Source organism: Brachypodium distachyon, chromosome 3 (genome assembly GCF_000005505.3).
Source record: "Brachypodium distachyon strain Bd21 chromosome 3, Brachypodium_distachyon_v3.0, whole genome shotgun sequence".
NCBI classification, from domain to species: domain Eukaryota; kingdom Viridiplantae; phylum Streptophyta; class Magnoliopsida; order Poales; family Poaceae; genus Brachypodium; species Brachypodium distachyon.
In genome coordinates, this window is record NC_016133.3 from 44,940,362 (window position 1) to 44,964,350 (window position 23,989).

General features: G+C 53.7%; 2 protein-coding genes across 2 annotated transcripts; one reads left to right on the forward strand and one right to left on the reverse strand.

Moving 5' to 3' along the window:
* Nucleotides 1–17,045: 17,045 nt before the first annotated feature.
* Nucleotides 17,046–18,070, reverse strand: LOC100843488 (putative germin-like protein 2-1). Its single transcript, XM_003574935.2, has 2 exons — nucleotides 17,863–18,070; nucleotides 17,046–17,719 (listed from the first exon to the last, which is right to left on the reverse strand). Exons 1-2 carry the CDS (start codon nucleotides 17,972–17,974, stop codon nucleotides 17,184–17,186), a joined length of 648 nt encoding a protein of 215 aa, XP_003574983.1. The 5' UTR covers nucleotides 17,975–18,070; the 3' UTR covers nucleotides 17,046–17,183.
* Nucleotides 18,071–21,927: 3,857 nt separating this feature from the next.
* LOC100821722 (putative germin-like protein 2-2) lies at nucleotides 21,928–23,116 on the forward strand. Its single transcript, XM_003572487.3, has 2 exons — nucleotides 21,928–22,274; nucleotides 22,384–23,116. Exons 1-2 carry the CDS (start codon nucleotides 22,154–22,156, stop codon nucleotides 22,917–22,919), a joined length of 657 nt encoding a protein of 218 aa, XP_003572535.1. The 5' UTR covers nucleotides 21,928–22,153; the 3' UTR covers nucleotides 22,920–23,116.
* Nucleotides 23,117–23,989: the final 873 nt, after the last annotated feature.

Below are 23,989 nucleotides of genomic sequence, written 5' to 3' on the forward strand. Positions count from 1 at the left end.
TTCGCCATGCAGTGCGCCTTCGCACAGGTGTGCTGGGACTATCGGCACGAGTTCCCCGAGGACTCCCCCTTCCTCCTCTTTGGAAGGCGGAACCATGCATGCTCGGCAGTGGCTACGACCAACGACAAGGATGCGACCCCAGTGATGACCCACTTCGAGAACATGGAGATAAACACCGTGGACTTGGAGTCTTGTCTCGAGCACGAGATGACCAGGGCTGACCTAGCCGAGGAGCAGGTTGGTAATCTGATGGGAGAGAAGACCCAGTGGCTTGAGGACAAGGCCATGTTGGAGAACACTGTCCTCAACATGGGAGACGCCATCGAGCAGCTGCAGTATGAGAGGGACCAGGCTCGCTACTACTGCGAGCAGTTCCAGGCGTTCATCGCAGCAGCAGCCGCAGCAGCACCAGCTGCCGCACCGGCGCTAGACCAGGTCCCACCTCCACCACAGGATCAGGACATGGAGCCTCAGGAGGAGGAGCCGACTGAGGAGGAGGAGCCCCAGGAGGTCCATGAGATGGACACCCCTGCTACAAACACCCGCTCCAAGATGAAGGCGAACGGGACCACACCGACAGCCACACTCCCTTAGACCTGTTGATGCCTACCAGATTTATCTTTTATTTTCGTTATCAGTGTTGCGAGTTAGTCATTGACCATACAATCTATGTGTATGGCAATGTAGGTCGATTGCTTTTTCCTCGTACTGTTTTCCTTATGGGCAATGCCCCACCATAAACAAGTGTGTTTTGCTAAGATTTTCAAAACCTTTCATGATTGATGAGTGTATGATTGTTATATGCTTGAGTTATATCTTGTTTGGGGGTTTAGTTATCCTTAGCTCTATTCTATCTGTTTCCTCATCTATACTACCCTAAACAGATTCCTCCGAGACGCCGGAACCCCGCCAACAACGCTGAGGCTAACAATGCCAACGCAGAAGGGAATGCTGCTACCATGCAATAGTTATTGGCCGCCCAGACCCAATTCTTCCAGATGATCACCCAACAATTGGCCAACAACAACAACAACAACCAGCAGAACCACAACAACCAGCAACACCACCCACCCCAAGTGGTCCATCTTACACGGAACATTGGGATCTTTGTGATCGAGTACTGCAATTCCCAGATCTCCTCGATAACGCCAAAGAACGCTTTGGTTTTGCTGTTGTCGTCGATCGCGGTCTCAGAAGTAATGACTACACCGGTATTTTGATACGTGCTTTTACGGTCCTGAGACGCAGTGTAGAAGTTATTGCCATTGATCGCATATGATTGCCAAGTAGAGATGTGGTAAGCAGGTTCTCGTGACAAACATGCAACCGTCTCTTCTGATACATTGGTCGTCTCCCTGCCATACCAATAATTCTTCAGCCACGCTCCGAATGTTTTATTGTGCTCCCAGTGGATCCAGACTTCTCCTCTTTTAGGGTTTTTCATTTCGCAATTGTTCCTTGTGCATTTCCTGATAAGGCCGGCAGCAATCGATAGTTTGCAACACAACCAAATGTGCTCTTTCAAAGTCAGCTTCCCTTCCTCTTCCATAGACATTACGGTATGTAAGTCCAACGCCACCTTCGCCATCGAGCTTGCCCTTGTGCCGTGATTCGGGAACACCTACTGATTTCTGATCGGCCAACCAATCCGTGCAGAAGTCGATGCACTCTTCTGTCCTAAAGCCTTCCACGATGGTACCTTCCGGATGCGATCTGTTACGAACGTAGCGCTTCAGAACCCCGTTGTAACGTTCAGGGCCATACATGTTATGCAGGAACGAGGGCCTTAGGGACAAGATCTCATCGCATATGTGGATCATTAGATGGGGCATGATATCAAAGAATGATGGAGGGAAGAACATCTCGAGCTCGCACAGAATCTGTATCATACTATCCTTCAGTATCTGGCATCGTCTAACGGTGATTGACTTCTGCGAGATGCTGTCAAAGAAGTCAGAAAGCTTCATGATTGTCACCCTTACTTGCGGTTCCATGATACCTCTGATTGCGACTGGAAGTAACTGAGTGAGTATGACATGGTTGTCGTGAGACATCATGCCAGATAGCTTGTGACTCTTCATGTCAACTAGATACTTGATGCTCGACGAGTAGTTCGATGGGATTTTAATGCCCTGCAGGCACTGGCACATCGTATGAAACTCGTCTTTGTACAGGTTGTAACATGCAAGACGACACCGTGTGGTCACCGTCACGAAACCATTCTTGTCGGCTGCCGACACTTGATCTTTGCCCCACAACTCTTTTTTGATAGACATGAGTTCCAGGTCCTTCCGTGCATTGGGTCCATCTTTCGTCTTCTCTGGAATGTTCATCAGCAACCCCAGCACGCTGTCGCATACATTTTTCTCCACGTGCATGACATCTATGCTGTGGCGGCATTCTAAATGTGCCTAGTACTACAGGTCCCAGAATACGGACCTCCTTTTCCATACGACGCCTTCAGGTTCCTTATATATCTTCGCAACAATCTTTCTGGAGACAACCTCAAGATCGTTCACAATTTCGAGGATGTGCATACTAGACTTCTCCTTTGGCGCTGTCCCGTGCTCCGTCTTCCCATTGAACCTTTCCTTGTCATCCCTCCAAGGGTCTTTAGCATCCAACCACTTTCGGTGGCCCATGTAAACAACTTTGGATGAAGCGGGCAACTTCTCCGATGTCGTGTTTTGCTCCTAGTTTGTACAGGCCTTGTAGCCATGTGTCACCTGGCATGAAGTATTTCCATTCGTGGGGTAGTCATGCACGCAGGTCAGAAGCGCTGCTCTAATCGTGAAGTACTCCGTCTTGTTTGAGTCCCAAACCACTCTGCCATGGTTCCAAAGCTGCTTCAGCTCATCCTTCACTAGCTGCAGATACACATTTAGGTCAGCTCCCGGCTGCTTTGGACCCTGTATGAGCATGCACATGTGGATGTACTTTCTCTTCATGATTAACCATGGAGGAAGGTTGTAGACAAACAAGATCACTGGCCATGTGCTGTGCTTGTTGTTTATGTTTCCGAAAGGATCTATCCCGTCAGTGTTGAGACCGAGCCTCAGGTTTCTGGGCTCTGCCGTGAAATCAGGAAATGCCGTGTCGAAGTTCCTCCACTGAGTCCCATCGGCAGGGTGTCTTAGGACCCCAGCTTCCTCCACACGGTAGTGCCCGTCAGGATCGAATGCAGCCTGCGCCGGATCGTGACAGATGAGATACCTCGCGTCCTTAACATTCTGCATCCAACGCTCAACTTGGCCACCTGCCGTAAGATACCAGACAGTCTTTGCCGGCCTGCCCTTCATCACTTCTTCCCCATCATCTTCGCCAGCTCTGGTGTTTTTCTTCTTGTATCTTGATGCACCGCATATGTGGCAATTCTCATGGTTCTCGTACTCTCCAATGTATACCATGCAGTCGTTTGGACATGAATGATGTTTCACGCAATCTAATCAAGCGGGCATGTAAACTTCTTCGCCTCGTATGTGCTCTTGGACAACTTGTTTGGCTGTGGAAAAACCGAAGCAAGGTAACTCAACAAGTTCGTGAAGCCCTTGTCTGACCAGCATGATGCTGCCTTCAGCCTCAAAAGTTCGAGCGTCACTTCGAGCACGTTGTTTTCTTCGCCAGCTCCATCATACAAGGGTGTGTTTGCATCCTCCAACAATTTTTTGAACTGAGCAGACTCTTCCTCATCTTCGGGGTCCTCCAGCTGGTCCCGTAGGTACGGGTCATCTAGCATTTCGGCAATCCTGCCACGTGGAGCTCCTTCACCTTCCACATTAGCCTCCTCATCGACCCTTGTTTCTTCCTCGGAATCTTTCACCAGATCATACCGCAGGACATCATCATCTTTGCTACCGCTACCGACATCAACCGCATCCTCCCCGTGACAAGTCCTGCGAGAATAATCTTCCACAAAACCCGATGCCAGCACGTGCATCTGAACATCTTCAGGCTTCATCATGCATGTGTTTCCACATTTGCGACATGCACAACGCTTCATCACAAGTCCTTTTCGTTCCATATCACCTTTCGCGACTCCAAAAAAGACCGTCCATTCGGTTATCCATCGAGCATTGATTTTTTCCTTGGCGTACATCCAAGAACGGTTTTTCGATCTACAACACAATACACAAGAAAACAAACAAAGCAAAATAGTTAGCCTAATCATTAACAAGGGGATTAAGGTGTTAATTAACCGGAAACTAAAAATTTGAAATTGGGGAACTTCGGAGAGAAATTGGAGGCCGGCGAGAAATATCGGGAGGGAGAGAGAGCTCGCAAGGGAGAGGGAAGCTCCGGGCGACGACGAGGAGGCCGCATTTTGGCCGGCGGCCAAAGCTAAAAATTTGAAATTGGGGAACTTCGGAGAGAAATTGGAGGCCGGCAAGACAGATCGGGAGGGAGAGATAGATCAGGAGGGAGAGGGAAGCTTAGGGGTCAAGAATCCGAGCTCGCCGGCCGCTGGAGCTCCAAAAATGGAGCTCCCGCCGGCCATGGAGACGGCGGCCACCGGCGCGGAGGGGAGAGAGGAGGAAGGGGGAGGGAGGAGGGGCTACCTGGGGGGCTCGCCGGCAGCCATGGCGCCGTCGGGCAGCGCTTCGCCGTCACCGGAGAAGAAGGGGCCGCAGCTGGTCTGTTATGACGCATAGCGCGACCAGCTGCGGCTCTGCTCTTCGTATTTAAACCGCGATACTCATCAGTGGCGGTCGGGAATTGGGCGACCGTTACTGATAATAGGGGGTACATCAGTAACGGTCGCGTTAGGGCGACCTTTACTGATGCGTGATTCACTAGTGGCGGTCGGGACTTAGGCGACCGTTCCTGATAATAAGGGGTACATTAGTAACGGTTGCCCTAAAGGCGACCGTTATTGTTGCGTGGTTCATCAGTGACGGTCGCCTCTTAACCGACCGCCACTGATGTATCTCGCGAGGTATGATGGTTCATCAGTGGCGGTCGCCTCGCGCGACCGCCATTGATGTATGGCTGGGCGGGGATGGGCAGACCCCGCTCTGTTCATCGGTAACGGTCGCGGCCGCGACCGACACTGATGTGGTTCATCAGTAACGGTCGCGCCGGACCCGTTACTGATGTGCCGTTGCATATAGACCATTTTGTAGTAGCGTATGGTTACATCAAGAGTAAAATTGGCTAGTTAGTTAAAAAAAAGAGTAAAGTTGGTTTGACTTTGAATACAAAGGCTTTCTGGTTGGAATTTGTTAGTATCCTGGATTTGGTTCCCTAGTTATTCCCTCCAATTCATCAAGATCATGCAAGGCTCACAAGAGATATTTAAAGTTTTAATCTAACGGTTTGATCTCTCTAGAGCAAATCTGAAAGAAAAAAAAGGATTGCAAGGTAAAGTACTAACTCTGTACATGTTTATAAGTCCTGCACAGGTTCCTAGATCGACAATTTGATCAAATAAGTATTTATTATATTGCACACAAAGTATACCATTAGATTCACGATCGAAAGAATTTTTCAGTGGTATACTTCTTTTGCCATATCTTTATCTTTATACTTATAAAGATCTGAGTAAGTGGTCGCGAGTTCACTCCAACAAGACTATCCTTTAATGGTGTCGTCGCTCGGTGCTCCGACACCGGGGGCGTGCGGCCACGTCCCCCTTTTAGGTTCGGTAGGGGCGTCCGGGGCGGAGACCCGGTGATCGCTGCTAGGTAGAGTAGCAGCGGCTCGCCGCTAGGATGGGAGGTGACCTCAGGGATCGCTTGAGTTCCTGGAGCGCCACCTTGGCCTCAGCAGTCCAGTCGACTGGATCCTTCTTCTTCATTACCCGGAAGAAAGGCAGGGCACGCTCGCCCAGCCTGGAGATGAAGCGTCCAAGCGCGACAACGCAGCCGTTGAGGCGCTGGACATCTTTCACCTTGCGGGGGGCCTCCATCTTCTCGATGGCTTCTATTTTGGTCGGGTTGGCCTGCCCCCGGTGTGAAACCAAGAAACCTAGAAGCTGCCCGGAGTTGACACCGAAGGTGCACTTATCAGGGTTCAGCCTGAGCTTGATCTTGCAGAGGTTGCCAAATGTCTCCCGCAAGTCATCAATCAGCGAGTCCCTACGCTTCGATTTGATGACGATGTCATCCATGTAGGCTTCCGCATTGCGGCCTAGCTGGGGCCCCAAACATTCTCGCAGGGCGCGCTGTAAAGTGGAGCCCGCGTTCTTCAATTCGAAAGGCATGCATGTATAGCAGTAGCAGCCAACCGGGGTGATAAACGCTGTCTTTTCCTCATCCTCGACCGCCATCTTGATCTGATGGTAGCCGGAGAAAGCATCCAGAAAACTCAACAGGTCACAACCAGCGGTAGAATCAACTATCTGGTCGATACGGGGTACAGGGAAGGGATCCATGGGGCATGCACGATTAAGATCGGTAAAATCTACGCACATGCGAAGCTTATTCCCCGCTTTGGGCACTACTACAGGGTTAGCCAGCCAAGTGGGGTACAAAACTTCCCTGATCGCCCCGGCGGCCCTGAGCTTGCCCACCTCTTGCTTGATGAAATCTTTCCACTCTTGTGACTGCCGCCGTATCTTCTGCTTGACGGGGTGCGCGTCCGGGCGCACCGCGAGCCGATGCTCAATCACCTCCCTAGGGACTCCGGGAAGGTCCGACGATTCCCAGGCGAAAACGTCGGCGTTTTCCCGGAAGAAGGTGACGAGGGCGCTTTCCTATTCGGCGGTCAGGTTCGCACCGATGGTAACAGTGCGCTCCTTGTCGCCGGCTTGGAGGGGCAGCTTCTTCACTTTGGCGGCCTCCTCCCGGAGCCCCCGCCCCATGCCGGGACGCGTGCTCGAGCCCGCGCCTCCTCCGGCTAGCTCTTGCGGGGTGGCGCGAGCCTTCTTCGTTGCCGGGGCGTCACCCGGCAGGGCGTCGTCCTCGACAACACCTTCGTCGCCGGCGTCAGCTGCAGCAGCGGCCCGGACGACATCGCCAACGCACCAAGCAGCGTCTTTGAGATCGCACCCGATGGAGAGGACTCCGTAGACGGACAGCATCTTCATCACGCCGTAGGCGCAATGCGTAGCCGCCATAAACTTGATCAGCGCCGGCTGACCAAGGATCCCGTTGTAGGCAACTAGGTGTGCGCCACGTCGAACACTATGTGCTCGGTCCTGAATGCTTCCCGGGACCCGAAGGTGACCGGCAGCGTGATGCGTCCCAGCGGGCGCACGATCCCGGGGTTCATCCCCCGGAATGGTTCGGTGGGCTTCAGCTGCTCCATCGGCAGCTGGAGCTTTTCCACCAGCCTGGCGGACAGGAGGTTAAGCCCCGCTCCGTTATCCACCAGCACCTTGGTCACCGTCATATTGCTAATGATCGGCGAGACGAGGAAGGGTATTACCCCGGAACCCAATTGTCGCACCAGGTGGTCGTCGGCGCTGAAGGTGCTCGGCACGTGCGACCACCTCAGCGGCTGTTGCGGGTCCGCATCCGGCAACAGCGCGCACACGTCGCGGGTGAGGCGCTTCACCGCGGCGTGGGATGGGAGAGCGTAAGATCCCCCATGGATGCAGGCGACGCCACGAGGCTCCTGGAAGCCCAGCTCGTCGCTGCCGGAATGGTCGGACTCGCGCTGCTCCTCGGCGCGCGCCCTGTCACGCCCGCGAGGAGGGGGTTCCCACGCAGCGAGGTGCTGACCGCGCCCTCCTTAGGGTTCAACCCTGCCGGCACCACCACTGGCCGGCCTCGGACCCGCTCTGGGGTCGTTTGGGCACTCTCGGGAGAGATGCCCAATGTCGCCACAATTGAAGCTGGCGCCGGCGGTGCGGCGCTCCTCGTGGCGCTGCTCCCGCCGCTGCTTGATCCCTTGCAGGACGCGGCAACTCTGCGCGTCGTGGGTGGAGTTGTTGTGGATAGGACAGCGGGACGCGTCGCCCCGCTTCCCGCCAGATTCTCCCCCCGGCGAGGCCTTCTTCGTGGGCCTCGCGGCAGGAGCCCCCGAGTCCGCAGCGAGGACTTGCTTCCCGCTGCGCTTACGGGAACCCTTCTTCTGCGAGCCCTCGCCAAGGCTCGCGGCAGCCTGGGCTGCTAGCTCGGGCGCTAGGCGCCCCTCCTCAGCCATGGCGCACTTGTGTGCCAAGGCGTACAAGTCCTGCGTCGTCCGGATCCGATGCGTGCTCAGCTTCTCACGCATTTTGGGGCTGCGGACGTTGATGGCGAAGGTGTTGATGATGGCGGCCACCTCCGCCTCCGGGATAGAATAGGAGAGATTGGAGAAGCGATTGACGAAGGCCCGCAACGTCTCTCCTGGTTTTTGCACGATGGTGTGCAGCTCCACCATGGTTCCCGGGCGCTTATAGCCGCCCTGGAACGCGCTCACGAACTGCTCGCGCAGGTCTGCCTAGGTGGCGACGGATCCGGCGGGCAGGTTGAGCAACCAGGTTCGCGCTGATCCCTTCAGGACCATCGGGAACCAGTTCGCCCTGACCTTGTCGTCGGCGCCGATGGCATGCATGCCCAGCGTATAGGTCAAGAGAAAATCTTTGGGGTTAGCGGTCCCGTCATACGTACCGAGCGCAGGCGCTCAGAACTTACGGGGCCACACCACCCGCCGCAACTCGCGCGCGAACGCGGTGCAGCCGTCTTCTGGGCCCAAGGGAGCATCTTCTTGCTCCAGTGGGTGCCGGCGCTCCACCTCGCGTCTGCGCCGGCGCTCCAAGCGCTGGCGCAGATCCTCCTGTTGTCGGGCATTCAAGATGCCACGCGCATCGCCCCCCGGGACGGTGGGCGACGAATTCGAGGACCCCTCCGGGCCCCCGTCTACCAGGCCCCGCTGAGCAGGGGGAGGGTTCTCCCCCTGTCGTGAGGCGGGTGGCGCGCCTTCACGCTCTGAGTTCGGTCCGTGGCCGGAGCCTACCGGGGCGCCCTCGCCTTGCGGCTGTTGGGCAGCCAGGGCGAGAAGCGCTTCCAACTCCTCGCCCCACGTCTCGTGCGCTGGCGTGCCCTGCTGCGGCTCGTACCGCACCATGACGCGGGCGGCGACGATGGCTTCAGCCGGGGTTCGCACGGGGGGCAACCGATTTCCTGAGCGGCTGCTTCCCGTCCTGGCCCCGGACGCCTCCGGGTGCGCAGGGTGCGAACCCCTAGGGGTCGCCCGTGACGCGGCGTGCTCCGGGTGCCGCTGCCGCTTGGGGGGCATGGTGACAAGGCTCGTCGACGAAGAAGAGTGAAGCCGATGCCGATGGGAACTTCCATTGCCGGCGATCTCCGGCGCTGTCCACTCCCGCGGCCCCTACCTGGCGCGGCAGATGTCGTCGCTCGGTGCTCCGACACCGGGGGCGTGTGGCCACGTCCCCCTTTTAGGTTCGGTAGGGGCGTCTGGGACGGAGACCCGATGATCGCCGGCACGGGCGGTGAGGCCCTACAGGGCCGGCGAGACGAAGAGCTTGGGGTATGCGCTAGCCCAAGAACAGATGCACGCACGTTTTTTACCCAGCTTCGGGCCACCCGGAGGCGTAAAACCCTACGTCCTGCCTGTCTGAACTGATATTGATAACGGATTTACAGGTTGCCGGGCAAGCTCCCGGGCTTTCTCTCAGTGGCTAGGCGCTCCTCACCGCTCACCGTTGGCTGCCTACTGGAGCCAGTAAGCATCTATCGAGCGAACTTCGTCGAAGCCAACTAACTGACCAATTGACCAACTTCCCAACTGTCTGACTCGTCAACCTTCTAACCCCGCAGACCGTTGGCATAGGTCCTTCTTTTATACACAAGGGGATGCCACATGTGCCACGGTGCATGGGCTACAAGTGGCCAACGGGGAGGCACGCAACTTTCCCTGGTGAGCTGGTGGCATGCATGGGTGCCACCTCCGCTGCTAGGGGCCTAAGACCCTAGGGTAGGATTGGACAACCACTGTTCCTTCGACCCGACGGGTAACTACCCGTCGGTCGGCTCGTTTACTGAGCCGCGCGCCTTACTCCTTGCCTTGGTGGGACCGCGCGTTCCGCGCCCGCCACGCGCCCGTGTGGCGCTGTCCAGTGGGCCCCACGACCCGAGGCCGGGGCACGCATCCGGGAACCTCCAGTCCCCGCAAGTCGGCCCGGGAAGCACCCGGGCCCAGCGCACCCGGGAACCTGCTCCCGGGAAGCAGCTTCCCGGGAGGTGCCTAAGCGGGAATATTCCCGGAAGCCCCGCTAGCCCCTTTCGGGCTGGTAGCTTGCCGGGAAGCTCGTCGGCGCTCCCCGGGATGGGACCTTCCCGGGAACCCGGGTGAGGGGGCCACGCGTCGCGCAACGGTGGTACCCCGGGTGCCACGGGTGCGACAGCAAACCCTTGAACTTGCATTCTAGCTTGCGTACTTCCTCCACGTACACTGCTATCTGCGGGTAGTCGTAGTCCTTGTTCACCTGGTTGATCACGAGCTGCGAGTCCCCGTGAACAATCAGGCGCTTGATGTCGAGGGCAATTGCTGCCCGTAACCCGGCGAGCAGACCCTCGTACTCCGCCGTGTTGTTGGTGGAGTTCGGGAAATCGAGTTGGAAAGCAAACCTTAGCTGGTCCCCCGTTGGTGACTCGATGACGACCTCGGCGCCAGCTCCTTGGAGACTGAACGCTCCGTCGAAGTAGAGGACCCAGTGGCCTTCGTCCAGCTTGCCGGACAGGCTGGTCTCTGGCTCATCCTCTTCTACGTTTGTCGACGTCCACTCCGTGACAAAGTCCGGCAGGGCCGCACTCTTGATGCTCTTGGAGTTGGTGAAGTGCAGATCAAATTCTGACAGCTCCATCCTCCATTCGGCCACCCTTCCAGTGGTTTCACGGTTGGTGAGGGCTTGCTCAAGGCAAAACCCTGACACCACCGTGACGCGGTGCGCCTGGAAGTAGTGGCGCAGCTTGCGGGATGCAAGGTGAATCCCCAGGAGGAGCTTCTGTACTTGCGGGTACCTCGTTCGTGCGTCGCGCAGCACTGTGCTGACGACGTACACCGAGTGCCCGGCTGGGGGGTGGTCCCTGGGTCCGAGGCCGTTGCTGGGGGCCATTCAACCCCCTGCACCGCCGCCTCAGTCCCCGAAACGTCTTCCTCCCTCTCGGCAACCAGCACCGAGCTGACCACTTGGTCAGTCGTTGCTAGGTAGAGTAGCTGTGGCTCGCCCAACTTGGGGGCGACGAGGACGGGCGGCGACCTCAGGTACTGCTTTAGTTCCCGGAACGCCGCCTCGGCCTCGAGGGTCCAGTCAACTAGACCCTTCTTCTTCATTACCTTGAAGAAAGGCAGGGCGCGTTTGCCCAGCCTCGAGATGAAGCGGCCCAACGCGGCAACACAACCGTTGAGGCGCCGGACATCCTTCACCTTGCGGGGAGCCTCCATCTTCTCGATAGCTTCTATCTTGCTCGGGTTGGCTTGTATCCCCCTGTGAGAAACCAAGAAACCCAGAAGCTGGCCCGAGTCTACACCAAAGGTGCACTTCTCAGGGTTCAACTTGAGTTTGATCCTACGGAGCTTGTCAAACGCCTCCCGCAGGTCATCAATCAGCGAGTCCCCTCGCTTCGACTTGATGACGATGTCGTCCATGTAGACCTCCACATTTCGGCCTAGCTGGGGTCCCAAACACTCGCGCAGCGCGCGTTGGAATGTTGAGCCCGCGTTCTTCAACCCGAAAGGCATGCATGTGTAACAGTAGCAGCCAACCAGGGTGATGAACGCCGTTTTCTCCTCGTCTTCGACTGCCATCTTAATTTGATGGTAGCCGGAAAAAGCATCTAGAAAACTCAGCAAATCACAATCAGCGGTGGAATCAACTATTTTATCGATACGGGGTACAGGGAAGGGATCCTTGGGACATGCACGGTTTAGATCAGCAAAATCTACGCACATGTGAAGCTTGTTCCCTGCTTTAGGCACTACTACAGGGTTAACTAACCAAGTGGGGTACAGAACTGCCCTGATGGCCCTGGCAGCCTTGAGCTTGTCCACCTCTTGCTTGATGAAATCTTTGCGCTCGTGTGCTTGCCGCCGAATCTTCTGCTTGACAGGGCGGGCGTCCGGACGCACCGCCAGCTGATGCTCAATCACCTCCCTGGGGACTCCGGGAAGATCCGATGGCTCCCAAGCGAATATGTCGGCATTCTCCCGGAGGAAAGTGATGAGGGCGCTTTCCTATTCGGCAGTAAGGTTCACACCGACGGTGACGGTGCGTTCCTTGTTGCCGGCTTGGAGGGGCAGCTTCTTCACCTTGGTGGCCTCCTCCCGGAGCTTCTGGCCCTTGCCGGGGCACGAGCTCGAGCCTGCACTTCCCCCGGCAAGCTCTTGCAGGGTAGAGCGGGCCCTCTTCGTTGCCGGGCCGTCGCCCGGGGAGCCTCCGTCTCCGGCAACGTCCTCGTCGCCGGCCTCGGCTGTGGCGGCAGCCCTGACGACCTCGCCCACGCACCAGGCCGCGTCCTTGAGGTCGCACCTGATGGAGGGAACTCCATACACAGAAGGCATCTTCATCACGCCGTAGGCGCAATGCGTAGCAGCAATGAACTTGATCAGCGCCGGTCGACCAAGGATCCCGTTGTAGGGTAACGGGGTGTGCGCCACGTCGAAAACTATGTGTTCGGTCCTAAACGCCTCCCTGGACCCAAAGGTCACCGGCAGTGTGATGCACCCCAGGGGGTGCACGATCCTAGGGTTCACCCCCCGGAACGGGTCAGTGGGCTTCAGCTGCTCTACTGGCAACTGGAGCTTCTCCACCAGCCTGACGGACAGGAGGTTGAGCCCCGTTCCGTTGTCCACCAGCACCTTGGTCACCGTCATGTTGCTGATGATCGGTGAGACGACAAAGGGTATTACCCCTGAACCCAGGTGCCGCGCTGGATGATCGTCAGCGCTGAAGGTGATCGGCCCGTGCGACCACCTCAGCGGCTGCTGCGGCTACACATCCGGCAACAGCGCGCACACATCCCGGGTGAGGCGCTTCACCGCGGCATGGGATGGGACAGCATAGGCTCCCCCATGGATGTAGGCGACGCCACGAGGCTCCTGGAAACCCGGTTCGTCGCCGCCAGTGCAGTCGGACTCGCGCTGCTCCTCAACGCGAGCCCTGTCGCGTCCCCGGGTTGGGCGCTCCCTGCCCGCGCGGGCCCGGCCGCGTCTCCCATGGGGTTCGTCCCTGCCGGCGCCGCCGCCGGCAGGCCTCGGCCCTGCTCTGGGGTTGTTCGGGCAATCTCGGGAGAGATTCCCGATGTCGCCGCAGTTGAAGCAGGCACCGACAGCGCGGCGCTCCTCATGGCGTTGTTCGCGCCGCTGCTTGATCCCCTGCAGGATGCGGCAGTCCTGCGCGTCGTGGGTCGAGTTGTTGCGGATGGGGCAGCGGGGCGCGTCGCCCTGCTTGCCACCAGGCCCGCTACCTGGCGAGGCCTTATTCGCAGGCCTCGCGGCAGCAGCCCCCGACTCCGCAGCGAGAACCAGCTTCCCGCTGCGCTTGCGGGAACCCTTCTTCTACGAACCCTTGCCAGGGTTCGCGGCAGCCTTGGCTGCTAGCTCGGGCGCTAAGCGCCCTTCCTCGGCCATGCGCCAGGGCGTACAGATCCTCTGTCGTCCGGATCCGATGCGTGCTCAGCTTCTCACGCATCTTGGGATCGTGGACGTTGATGGCGAAGGGGGTGACGATGGCAGCTGCCTCCGCCTCCGGGATAGAGTAGGAGAGGTTGGAGAAGCGGTTGCCGGGTGCTTGTAGCCGCCCTGGAATGCACTCACAAACTGCTCGCGCAGGTCCGCCCAGGTGACGATGGACCCAGCGGGCAGGTTGATCAGCCAGGTTCTCGCTGATCCTTTCAGGACCATCGGGAACCAATTGGCCCTGACCTTGTCGTCGACGCCGATGGCATGCATCCCCAACGTGTAGGTCAGGAGGAAATCCTTGGGATTCACGGTCCCATCGTACGTGCCGAGCACTGGCGCTCGGAACTTATGGGGCCATGTCACCCGGCGCAGCTCGAGCGTGAACGCGGTGCAGCCATCCTCGAGGCCCATGGGAGCATCTTCCTGCACCTATGGGCGTTGGCGCTCTACCTTGCGCTGGCGCCGACGCTCCAAGCGCTGGCGTAGATCTTCTTGCTGGCGGGCATTCAAGATGCCGCGCGCGTCACCCCGCGTGACGGTAGGTGACGAGTCCGAGGACCCCTCTGGGTCCCCGTCTCCCTGGCCTCCCTACGGGGGAGGGTTCTCCCCCTATCGTGAGGCGCGGGGCGCGTCTCCGCGCTCCGGGTTCTGCCCGCGGCCGGAGCCTACCGGGACGCCCTCGCCTTGCGGTTGTTGGGCAGCGAGTGCGAGGAGCGCATCCAACTCTTCGCCCCACGTCTCGTGCGCCGGCGTGCGTGCCCTGTTGCGGTTCGTACCGCACCATGACCCTCGCGGCGATGATGGCTTCTGCCGGGCTTCGGACGGGAGGCAACCGGTTTCCCGAACGGCTGCTATCCGCTCTACCTCCGGACGCATCAAGGTGTGCGGGGGGCAAGCCCCCGGGCGTCGCTCGCGACGCAGTATGTTCATGGCGCTGCTGACGCTGCGTGTCCTCGACCCGTGACTCGACTCGCTGGCCGGTGCGGGCAGCACCATGCCCACTCGCACGGCTGGCCCCAGCGCTGGGGGCCGCCGGCCCCCTCAGCCGGTTGTCGGCTGACGGTCGAGGAGGCGGGGGAGGCAGCTGTGATTGCTGCACTCGTGAGGGCTCAGGGTTCTCCTGAGCCCCCGACGCGGGTCGCGCGTCGTGCGACCGCGTGTGTGCCGCTGGGGCCTCACGCGGGTCGATCCGAGGGTAACCAGCCCACTTGGGGGGCATGGTGGCCAGCTCTGTCGGCGGAGAAGACAAGGCCGAGGTCGATGCAGACACTGCCGCCGGCGGTCACCGACAAGCTCTCCTCTCGCGCCCCCTATCTGGCGCGCTAGATGTCGTCGCACGGGGCTCCGACACCGGGGGCGTGCTGTCACACCCCCTTTTAGGTTCGGCGGGGGCGTCGGGGATCGCTCCGGCGATCGCCGGCGTGGCCGATGGCGTACGTAACCTGCAAAGAGGTGCCCTAGAATGCATGCAAGCTAGGAACATATGCACACACGTTTTACCCAGGTTCGGGCCACCCGGAGGTGTAAAACCCTACGTCCTGCTTGTCTGAACTCGTATTATCACAAAATCAAGTGTTTACAGGTTGCCGGGTGAGTTCCCGGGTACTCTCTTCCTCCGGCTAAGTGTTCCTTACTATTCTCTGCTAATGCTAGAGGCTAACTGTGAGCTGGTCAAACTGAACCGAACAGAACCGAACCCCTTGACCGTCGGCGGGGGTCCTGCTTTTATAGCCAAGGTAATACCATAGGTGCCACGGTGCATGTATTACAAGTGGCGAGCAGGGAGATAGGGCAACTCCCCCTCGGTGCGCTGGTGGTCGTGCATGAATGCCAACTCCGCTGCTAGGGGTCTAGAGCCCTACAAGTAGGATTGGACAACCACTGTTTACCCGACTAGACGGGTAACGCCCCTCCTGTCGGCTCATTAAATGCGCCGTGCGGCTCACTCCTCGCCCTGGTGAGACTTCACACTGTGCGCCCAGCGCGCGTCCACGTGGCATCGCTGCTTTGCTCGCTCGGCCCCACCCTCGCGGGGGGAGCCTGCGCCCGGGTACCCCTCCTCCCGGCAAGTGACTTCCCGGGAGGTGCCTAGGTGGGACTGCACCTGGGAACCTCTTCTCCCGGCAAGTGACTTCCCGGGAGGCGTCCGGCGGGAATATTCCGCGAAGCCCTGCGAGCCCTTCAAGGCTGGTAGCTTGCCAGGCTGCTTGTAGCTGCTGCCCGGGATGAGACCCTCCCGGGAACTCGGCAACGAGGCCCACGTGTCGTGCAACGGTGGTATCCCGGGTGCCACTGGTGCGACACTGACGCTCCCCTCAGGCACACTTTCAGGTTCCCCTGCGAGCAATAGCCTGAAGGATCCGTCTACTGTGGTTACTGCTGCACGCACACTATTCAACAGTTCATCAACAACTTCCAGCCGAAGGGGAAGAAGACCTTCGAAGAAGTGAGGAATTTCTTTCTGGCCAACGCCGAGTTAGGGCACAACTCAGAAATTCTTGTGTACGAGATCCAGAAGGACATCGGCGAAATCCTCAACAAGGAGGTCCTCAAAACGAGCAGGGATTACTACGGCGGCGGGATTGTCGCCAAAAGTGGTTAATTTGTGGGGAACACTTTTATTTGTGGCTCATTCTTTCAAACACTTTGTATACATGCATGTGACTTGAATGTTTAACTCGTGTAGAACTTTGTAATATATTTGTTGCTATTATGTTTCTTTGGTGCTGCTGTATTCCTGCTATTTTCTGTGCTGTGCTGTATTCATGCTATTTCTGTGCTAGAGGAATATTTATTTTTATACATAATTCATTTTTTTGGAAAAAAATAGTACCAGTGGCGGTTATAAACCACCGCCACTGAACATATAGCAGTGGCGGTTAGACACCACCGCCACTGGATTTCCACTGGAATGTCCAGTGGCGGGTACTGCGCCCGCCACTGCTGTACTCCACGCACTTTTTGGGTGGTGCCGGAGGGATTTACAGTGGCATACAGTGGCGGTTTGTAGGTCTTCGGTGGCGGATATTTTACCCGCCATTGGTGATCTCGGTGCAACAGTGGCTGGTATTTTACCCGCCACCGGTGCTAAAACCTCCAGTGACGCAGAGTTGATGGCGGGCGTGATCACCGCCACCAACCCCATTTTTTTACCGCCACTGGAGGGGTTTTCTAGAGTAGTGAATTAACAACACACAAATATAAACTTGGATGAAAGAAGAAATGTACCTAGCACATGGTACACTTGATTAAATTGAAACGATTATCCATATGATCATTTTGTTTAACTTTAGAAAGTGCCTTCAGAAAAGAACAAAAAACATGCGTGTGACAATATTATGATAATGAAACAATCGGCGCAACTTGGTCGGCCCCACTTGCACCGCTTGTTTCAGGTAATAGTTTAGTTTAAATGTTGGTGATAAAAAAAATGAAAAGAAAGGGAAAAGTTTTTTTTGCTTCATAAAAGATTTTTTAACAAACCATATAATGTATATTTCTTGAATATAAAATGAACATCAAATTACATTGAAATTAATAACAACAAATATAAACTTTAATCAAAGAACAAATAAATTAATGCTACCACATGGTAGAAGAAAAGCCACTAAGATGTTTTAGAACTGAGCTTGAATACGGTCTACAGTCATCTTGTCCACCTGGAATGCTTTGGCAAGGATATCATCTGAGATGGATGGCTTTGATCCAAACACTGCATTGCCAATGGTAATCACCCCAGGGTTCTTGCTGCTTAGTGCCGCGATGGCTACCGCTTTGTTGGTTCCGTAGTTGAACTGAAAGTGAATCAGCCCTTGTGGGAACACAAACACGTCTCCTTTGTTAAGAACTTTTGCGAACAACTTGTTCTCCGGGTTTGAGGTCATGAAGCCAACATATAACGACCCTTCCAGCACCGTCAAGATCTCCGTGGCGCGGGGGTGGATGTGTGGCGGGTTTTGACCAAAAGGTGCATAATCGACACGAACTAAGGAAATGCCCAAAGTGTTCAACCCTGCGATCTGCGCCACGTTTACTGCAGTCACAGCGGAGCTTTGCTTGTTGCTCGTGTTGCCGGCCATGTGAAGGCCGGAGAAGAAGAAGTCTTCTGACACCGCGATCTTTGGGTCTTGGCATGCAAATCCATTGACAAAAACTGCACATGTCCACAATATGTAGATTTTGAAAAAGGCTCCAACTAATTGATGTGTTGAATCTTAACCATAAAACAAGGATCCAGCTGATCAGCAAAAGTACTCGAATATTTCACCACATACATGTGTGTTTAATTGTATGTACCTGGGGATGTCCTGTCAGCGACGCAGAAATCTTGGAGCTGGCTTGGGTCCGAGGCGAGAGCAGGAGAAACAGACAGGGCCAAAAGGGCAAGGAGGAAGAATTTTGATGCCATTTGAATGCCAACGTTCTCACTAAATCAAGTGTGTTTGTATACAGCAACAAATGATTCAAAGCTGAGTGGTTCTTGTCCTGCGCTGTTAGCTGCTGTGCTGTGTGATGCCAGCTGAAGGATTGGAGGAGACCGGTATATATAGGGAGAAGGAGGAAGAGCACTTTGTTTGTTCTGTTAAGGCATATCAGGATATCAAGGAAATGGTCTTCAGTACCTGTAAGAAACTAAGAACAAGTCTAAAGCGTGTGCCTAGATAGCACGCCGGCCGGCAGGCCAGCCTCGTTGCGGCGGCCACATCAAATCCAACCTCTAAAATTCTGGGTCAATGAGAAGCTTTTTGTATGATGTGAACAAGTCACATTAACGTTCGTGTTAGATCTTTCCTACGAACGTCTCTCCAGATGGAATCGACGATGATGCCATCAACACAAGGCCAAAAACACATTATAAAATTAGGGTGCCATCATCTTCTTGCAGAAACCATCGTTTGTGTTTGTGCTAAATTAGTTGGCCACTAGTATTATTCGTTATATTGAAATATTGATTATGCAAGCTCGGTATATTTTCTTGGGTCACTGAAGTTTAAATCCAATTTCTTAAAATAACTATACAATTTTATTTAAATAATGTCCAAGAACTACACATTTACTTTTTTTAGCTTCTAATATGATGCCCCCTATGTATATTAAACTGACTGGTGGATCAAAATATGTCAATATATCTCTACCATATTACTTCAAATTATGTGATGCCCTGTGAATTTTACTTTGAGTGGTAGAATTATAGACCATGGATGACATAAAAATTTGCACATTTTACAATGAGAATTGAACTCCAATTTTACATTTTGTTTGGACATTATCAATTTATGATAAGATGTAGGCAAAATATCAGGTGAAACCACCATTACGGTGTAAACTGTGCAAACTTCGGAGAAACCATGTTAAGAATTTTTTTTAGAAAAATCTAGAAAATACCGTATGCTAGAGATGTGACAATCCATGAAGATGCAAAATTTCAAGTCAAAACTCAATTGCATTTAAAAGAAATAAAAAGGAGAAATATCCAAGTGAATACTGTCAACTAGTGAAGAACCACCATTCATGTTTTGAATTTGTTTTTTTTTCATTCTCGCTAGACGAGACTGAGTTTGGGGTTGAAATTTACTGTATGTGTGTGTGTCTCTCTATATATATATATAAAACATCACTTTTTTAACATGCGTAACTTGTTTTAACATTTTATAATGGTTTTCACGGAGCTTCCACCGTACAAGTGCTTTTCACTTGATTGTATGAAAAACTATAAGATTTATCGACATCCACCGCACCCACGGGCCTGGTGGGCCTGCAGCCCAGTTGTCCTAGTTGGTGCAGCATCTCCAGTGGCACTGCCTGGAGATCGCGGAGACCGGAGAAAGCCCCGCGAACTGAAAAGAAAGAAGACCAAAATAAGAAAAGCGGACCGCAGTATTCACTAGCTCTATGGAGTACTTACACTGTGAATATTATGCTAGGACGTAAATAGATCCAGGAAACTATATCCTAAACATTGTCATCCCCACTGCCAGGACGCCAACTTAAAAAAATACAAGAACCTCATATAGAAGATACACAAACTAATTATCAGAAGACTTCTAATTCAATACAACCCCCACACTCTTACGGAAAACACAAGGAAGGTCCAGATTACTCCATACCCTTTCATAAAAAAGGGCACGATGGATATTAAACAATATTTTCTTCTATCATTTTCGTATGGCTTCGAACAACACTCGGTGTTTTCATTTTTTCCGGAGATTCCACCGTTGGGTCGTCATGAAATTTCTCGCAATAGTAGTAGACACAATTCCACACAATTTCACCGAAGGGATCGACGAACGATTTCCTGAGCCAGTGGCAAACAGGCGAACAAGTCGGATGTTCGTGCTGTCCCGCATGGGCGCGAGAATTCCAAACAGCACTCGGTGTTTCGAAGCTTTCCGGAGATTCCACCATTGGATCGCGATGATATTTCACATTGTAGTAGTAGAAAAAATTCCGCACAGTCCCACCGAAGGGATCGGCTAAACACTTCTTGAGGCATCAGCAAACATACGAACAAGTTGGATGTTCATGCTGTCCCGCACGGTTGCGAGAAATCCAAACAACAGTAGGTATTTTGAAGTTTTCTAAAGATTCCACCGTTGGATCGTAACGAAATTTCACATTGTGGAAGTAGACAAAAATTCCGCACAATTCCACCGAAGGGATCATTGAAACATTGCTCGAATCAGCAGGAAACATGTGAACATTGTGCTGTCACGCACGGCCCCAAGAAATTCGAACAACACTCGGTTTTTGTATTGGCCGGAGATTTCACCGTTGGATCGCGATGAAATTTCACAGTGTTGTAGAAGACACAATTCCGAACATTCTCACCGGAGGGATCGTCGAAAAAGTTCTTGAGACAGTATATCTTGCGAGAGAGAATGAAAGCAGAACAAAGGAAAGAATAGGAAGAAGAAAAAAAAAAGGGGTTGTGACCCCTTATTAGACGTAGGCCCCCTTCTTTTCGGCTGGAGCTTCTCTGGAAGCCGGCTTCAGCTGAATTTCTCACGCAAGCTGCCGCCCATAGAAGCCCCAAAAAACTGTCAAATTCCCTTCTTTTCGGCTTCTGGAATTTCTCAGTTCATAACGTGCTCTAAATACGAAAAGTCGATGTGTTCATCCATTACCAAGCTGCTACCAAAATTGTTCCATCCAACCAAAATTGTGCCGATCAACATAGCTCCAGCCAACCAACCAAACTCAACACCAACAGATTCAGCCTGAAACTTGTACTAAAATTGTTCCATCCAACCAAAATCAACATCAACAAAATTCAGCTTGAAACTTGGTAGATTCTTAGGGCTGACCAAACAACAATTCCATTAACGAAAGAACAATCAGAAATTGCACAAATCAGATCAGAAATAACAATCATAAGAACAATCAGAGGAGGAGGTGGTCTGGCGGAGTTCGACGCGGTGGGAGCCAAGGAGGCGAGTCCGGGGCAGTGAGAGCTAGGGAGGCGCGTCGGGGCAGTCAGATACAGGGAGGCGCCCCCGGCGCCAAGCTCCTAGCCAGATAGCCGCCGGCGACGAGGTCCGGGAGAGACGAACAGGCGTGGGATGGAGGGAGGAGGCTGCGGCACTGGAAAGATGGGGGAAGGGGGCGGCAGACTGAGGGGCGGGGGAGGTTGGCCGACGGCAGAGGGATGGAAGGAAGGGCCGGCGGCCACCGGAGAGGCGGAGGGCGGGTGGGCGTCGGCGACCCCAACGGCCCAACCCTATGGAGAGCAGAGAAGGGGACGAGGTGGGGAGGGGGTCGGGGTCTCGGGAGGTCTGGCGGTGGCATAATGACTGTAAATACGGTGTGCCCTTTTGGCAATTTCAGAAAAGGTGGGTGGAGAAGTCCCAGGGTCTGGACCAGTCTCATTTTGTACTATAAGAAGCTGCAGCTGTAGAAATAAGCCTCTGAGAAGTTTTTCTTTCTTTTCAGTTTGTGGCTTTGTGAGACCTAGAAGCTGAAAAGAAGGGGGGCACAGATTCTCTCCCGTCTCCCAATACCGGATTGGTCCGGCGGCTTTCCTTTCCGGCTGCTAAGGTTCCTCGTGAGTGTAATCGCAGAACTTAAAAACCAAGTATGATTCCTCGGTAATGATTAGGAAGATGTCGATCTAAATTATTCTTGTCCAGGCCGGGAATTACATTATTAGTTATTCTTCCCCTCTGGATAAGTGAGTACTTCTCCGCGTGCAGGGATCGCACCGCACCCTCTTTTGGTCGATGCGATGTGTACATGCGACTTGTTCAAGCAATACTAAAAAAAACATATATAGCCGTTTCATATGCAGGTGCAGCAGGCCGCCCAGGTTAGACACACCACACACGCTTTGCAGCTGCAGGCTGCGCGCCCAGATTACAGGACTTGTTCCTGCCCATTACTCAAACGTTCAGTAAACATCAATCCACATATTGGCCGCTAGATATGTTTAGTTTCTCCCTATAAATACCAGCTTCCTTTATGCTTAGTGGACACAAACCAGAGACAGATAACAATCAGTCAACTCGATCTATCAAATACACATACACGAGCTTAGCAGAGAACAGGTAAAGTAGTCGCTCTCCTTAGTAGAAGATCGAGAAGCAAAAGAGACATGGGTCTTCGTGTCTTCCTCCTCGCAGCAGCCCTTCTGGCGTTGTCATGTTCTCATGGCGCAATCGCCTCTGATCCAAGCCTTCTTCAGGACTTCTGTGTTGCAGACAAAATGTCTCAAGGTACGTACCTACACTCTCGCGCGCAGAAAAGCTGCAATCCCTGTTGCATCTAGCAAATTACGGAGTAGCTATCTTCCCGATCTTAATCATATGGATACATGCATTGCAGTGCGTGTCAATGGATTGCCCTGCAAAGCTGCAAAGGACGTTGTCGCCGAAGACTTCTTCTTCTCCGGCCTTCACATGGCTGGCAACGCGGCCAACAAGCAAGGCTCTGCCGTGACCGCAGTCAACGTGGCTCAGATTGCCGGGCTCAACACCTTGGGCATCTCCCTCGTTCGCATCGACTATGCGCCCTATGGCCTCAACCCTCCTCACACCCATCCGCGCTCCACCGAGATCTTGACCGTGATAGAGGGCTCTCTCAACGTCGGTTTCGTGACCTCGAACCCTGAGAACAAGCACTTCAACAAGGTTCTCAACAAAGGAGATGTGTTCGTCTTCCCTAAGGGTCTTGTTCATTACCAGTTCAACAATTGCACAACCGGCACGGTAGCTATTGCAGCGTTGAGCAGCCAGAACCCTGGGGTGATCACAATGGCAAATGCAGTTTTTGGATCAAACCCTTCCATCCCCGATGATATTGTGGCCAAGGCTTTCCAGGTGGAGAAGAACACCGTCGATTGGATGCAAGCTCAGTTCTAATTTGGTGTGTAATTAAACTGTATGATGTGCGTTTGACATGTGTGTTCGATCAGAGTCCGTTGATTATTTTCTCTTAGTTTTTCTTCCATTTGCATTACGTGCCTACATTCTCTTGAAAATTGTTGCAAGTTAACAGCTTTGTTGTATTCGATCGTGTGTAGTATGTATTATTTCCTTTCTTTCTTACGGAACCTTGAGTTGAATGTGTCGTCATAATTATTGCTATTTGTTGGTAAAAGTAAGTTGTTTGTTTCATACAGATTCACTGCCTGCTCGACCTGCGTTTCCCCCGAGTATTTTCTGCACCTTTGATCGTCGCCACTGTTATGGCTATGATCAATTCTTGTATCTTCTCTTTTCTTGAGGATTTGTAAGAATGTTGAGGTGAAGACTAGGAGATTCACCAAAAGGTTTGTTGACCCAAGTTAAATCAATCTCCTGAAAGTTATCACGTGCGAGCGTTGTTCGGTGCTCTTGGACTAATGAAGTGAGATGCATAGTTACACTAAGTGATGCGGACATCCCTAATGAAGAGCTTAATACGATGTCACCAACTCAAATAGGACCGATCAGAAGAGCTCATGCTAAACAAATACAACATCAGGTGAATTTTTTCCTACTTGAGACTCCATCTAATATTCAAGAGAATGTGATTCTACATGACATATCAAGTTATCAACATTGTGTATCCTTAGGTCTGAGGAGATGGATGAAGGAAAGGAACTCGAGTACGTGTTGGAAGGAGCTGGACATGAAGGACAAGCTTCATGACATGCAACTACAAGTCTGAAAATGGAGGATAAGTCTCAGGACATGTCCCCTATGTGCAGCCACGAATCTGAACCTTGAGAACATCCCCCAGGACATGTCCTGCGTGTGCAGCCCCATCTTCTACTGCTCAAGTGATGCTAAACGGGCTTTTGTATGCCAACCAATAGTATAAATAGATGGTTGCCCCCATCTTTTAGGGTTAGACAAGAACTGAGAACTAGTTGAGCATTGCTCCTTTCCTATGGTTTGATCTTCTAAGCCACCCATATGATTGGGAGATCCCCTCCACCCTGGGTCTT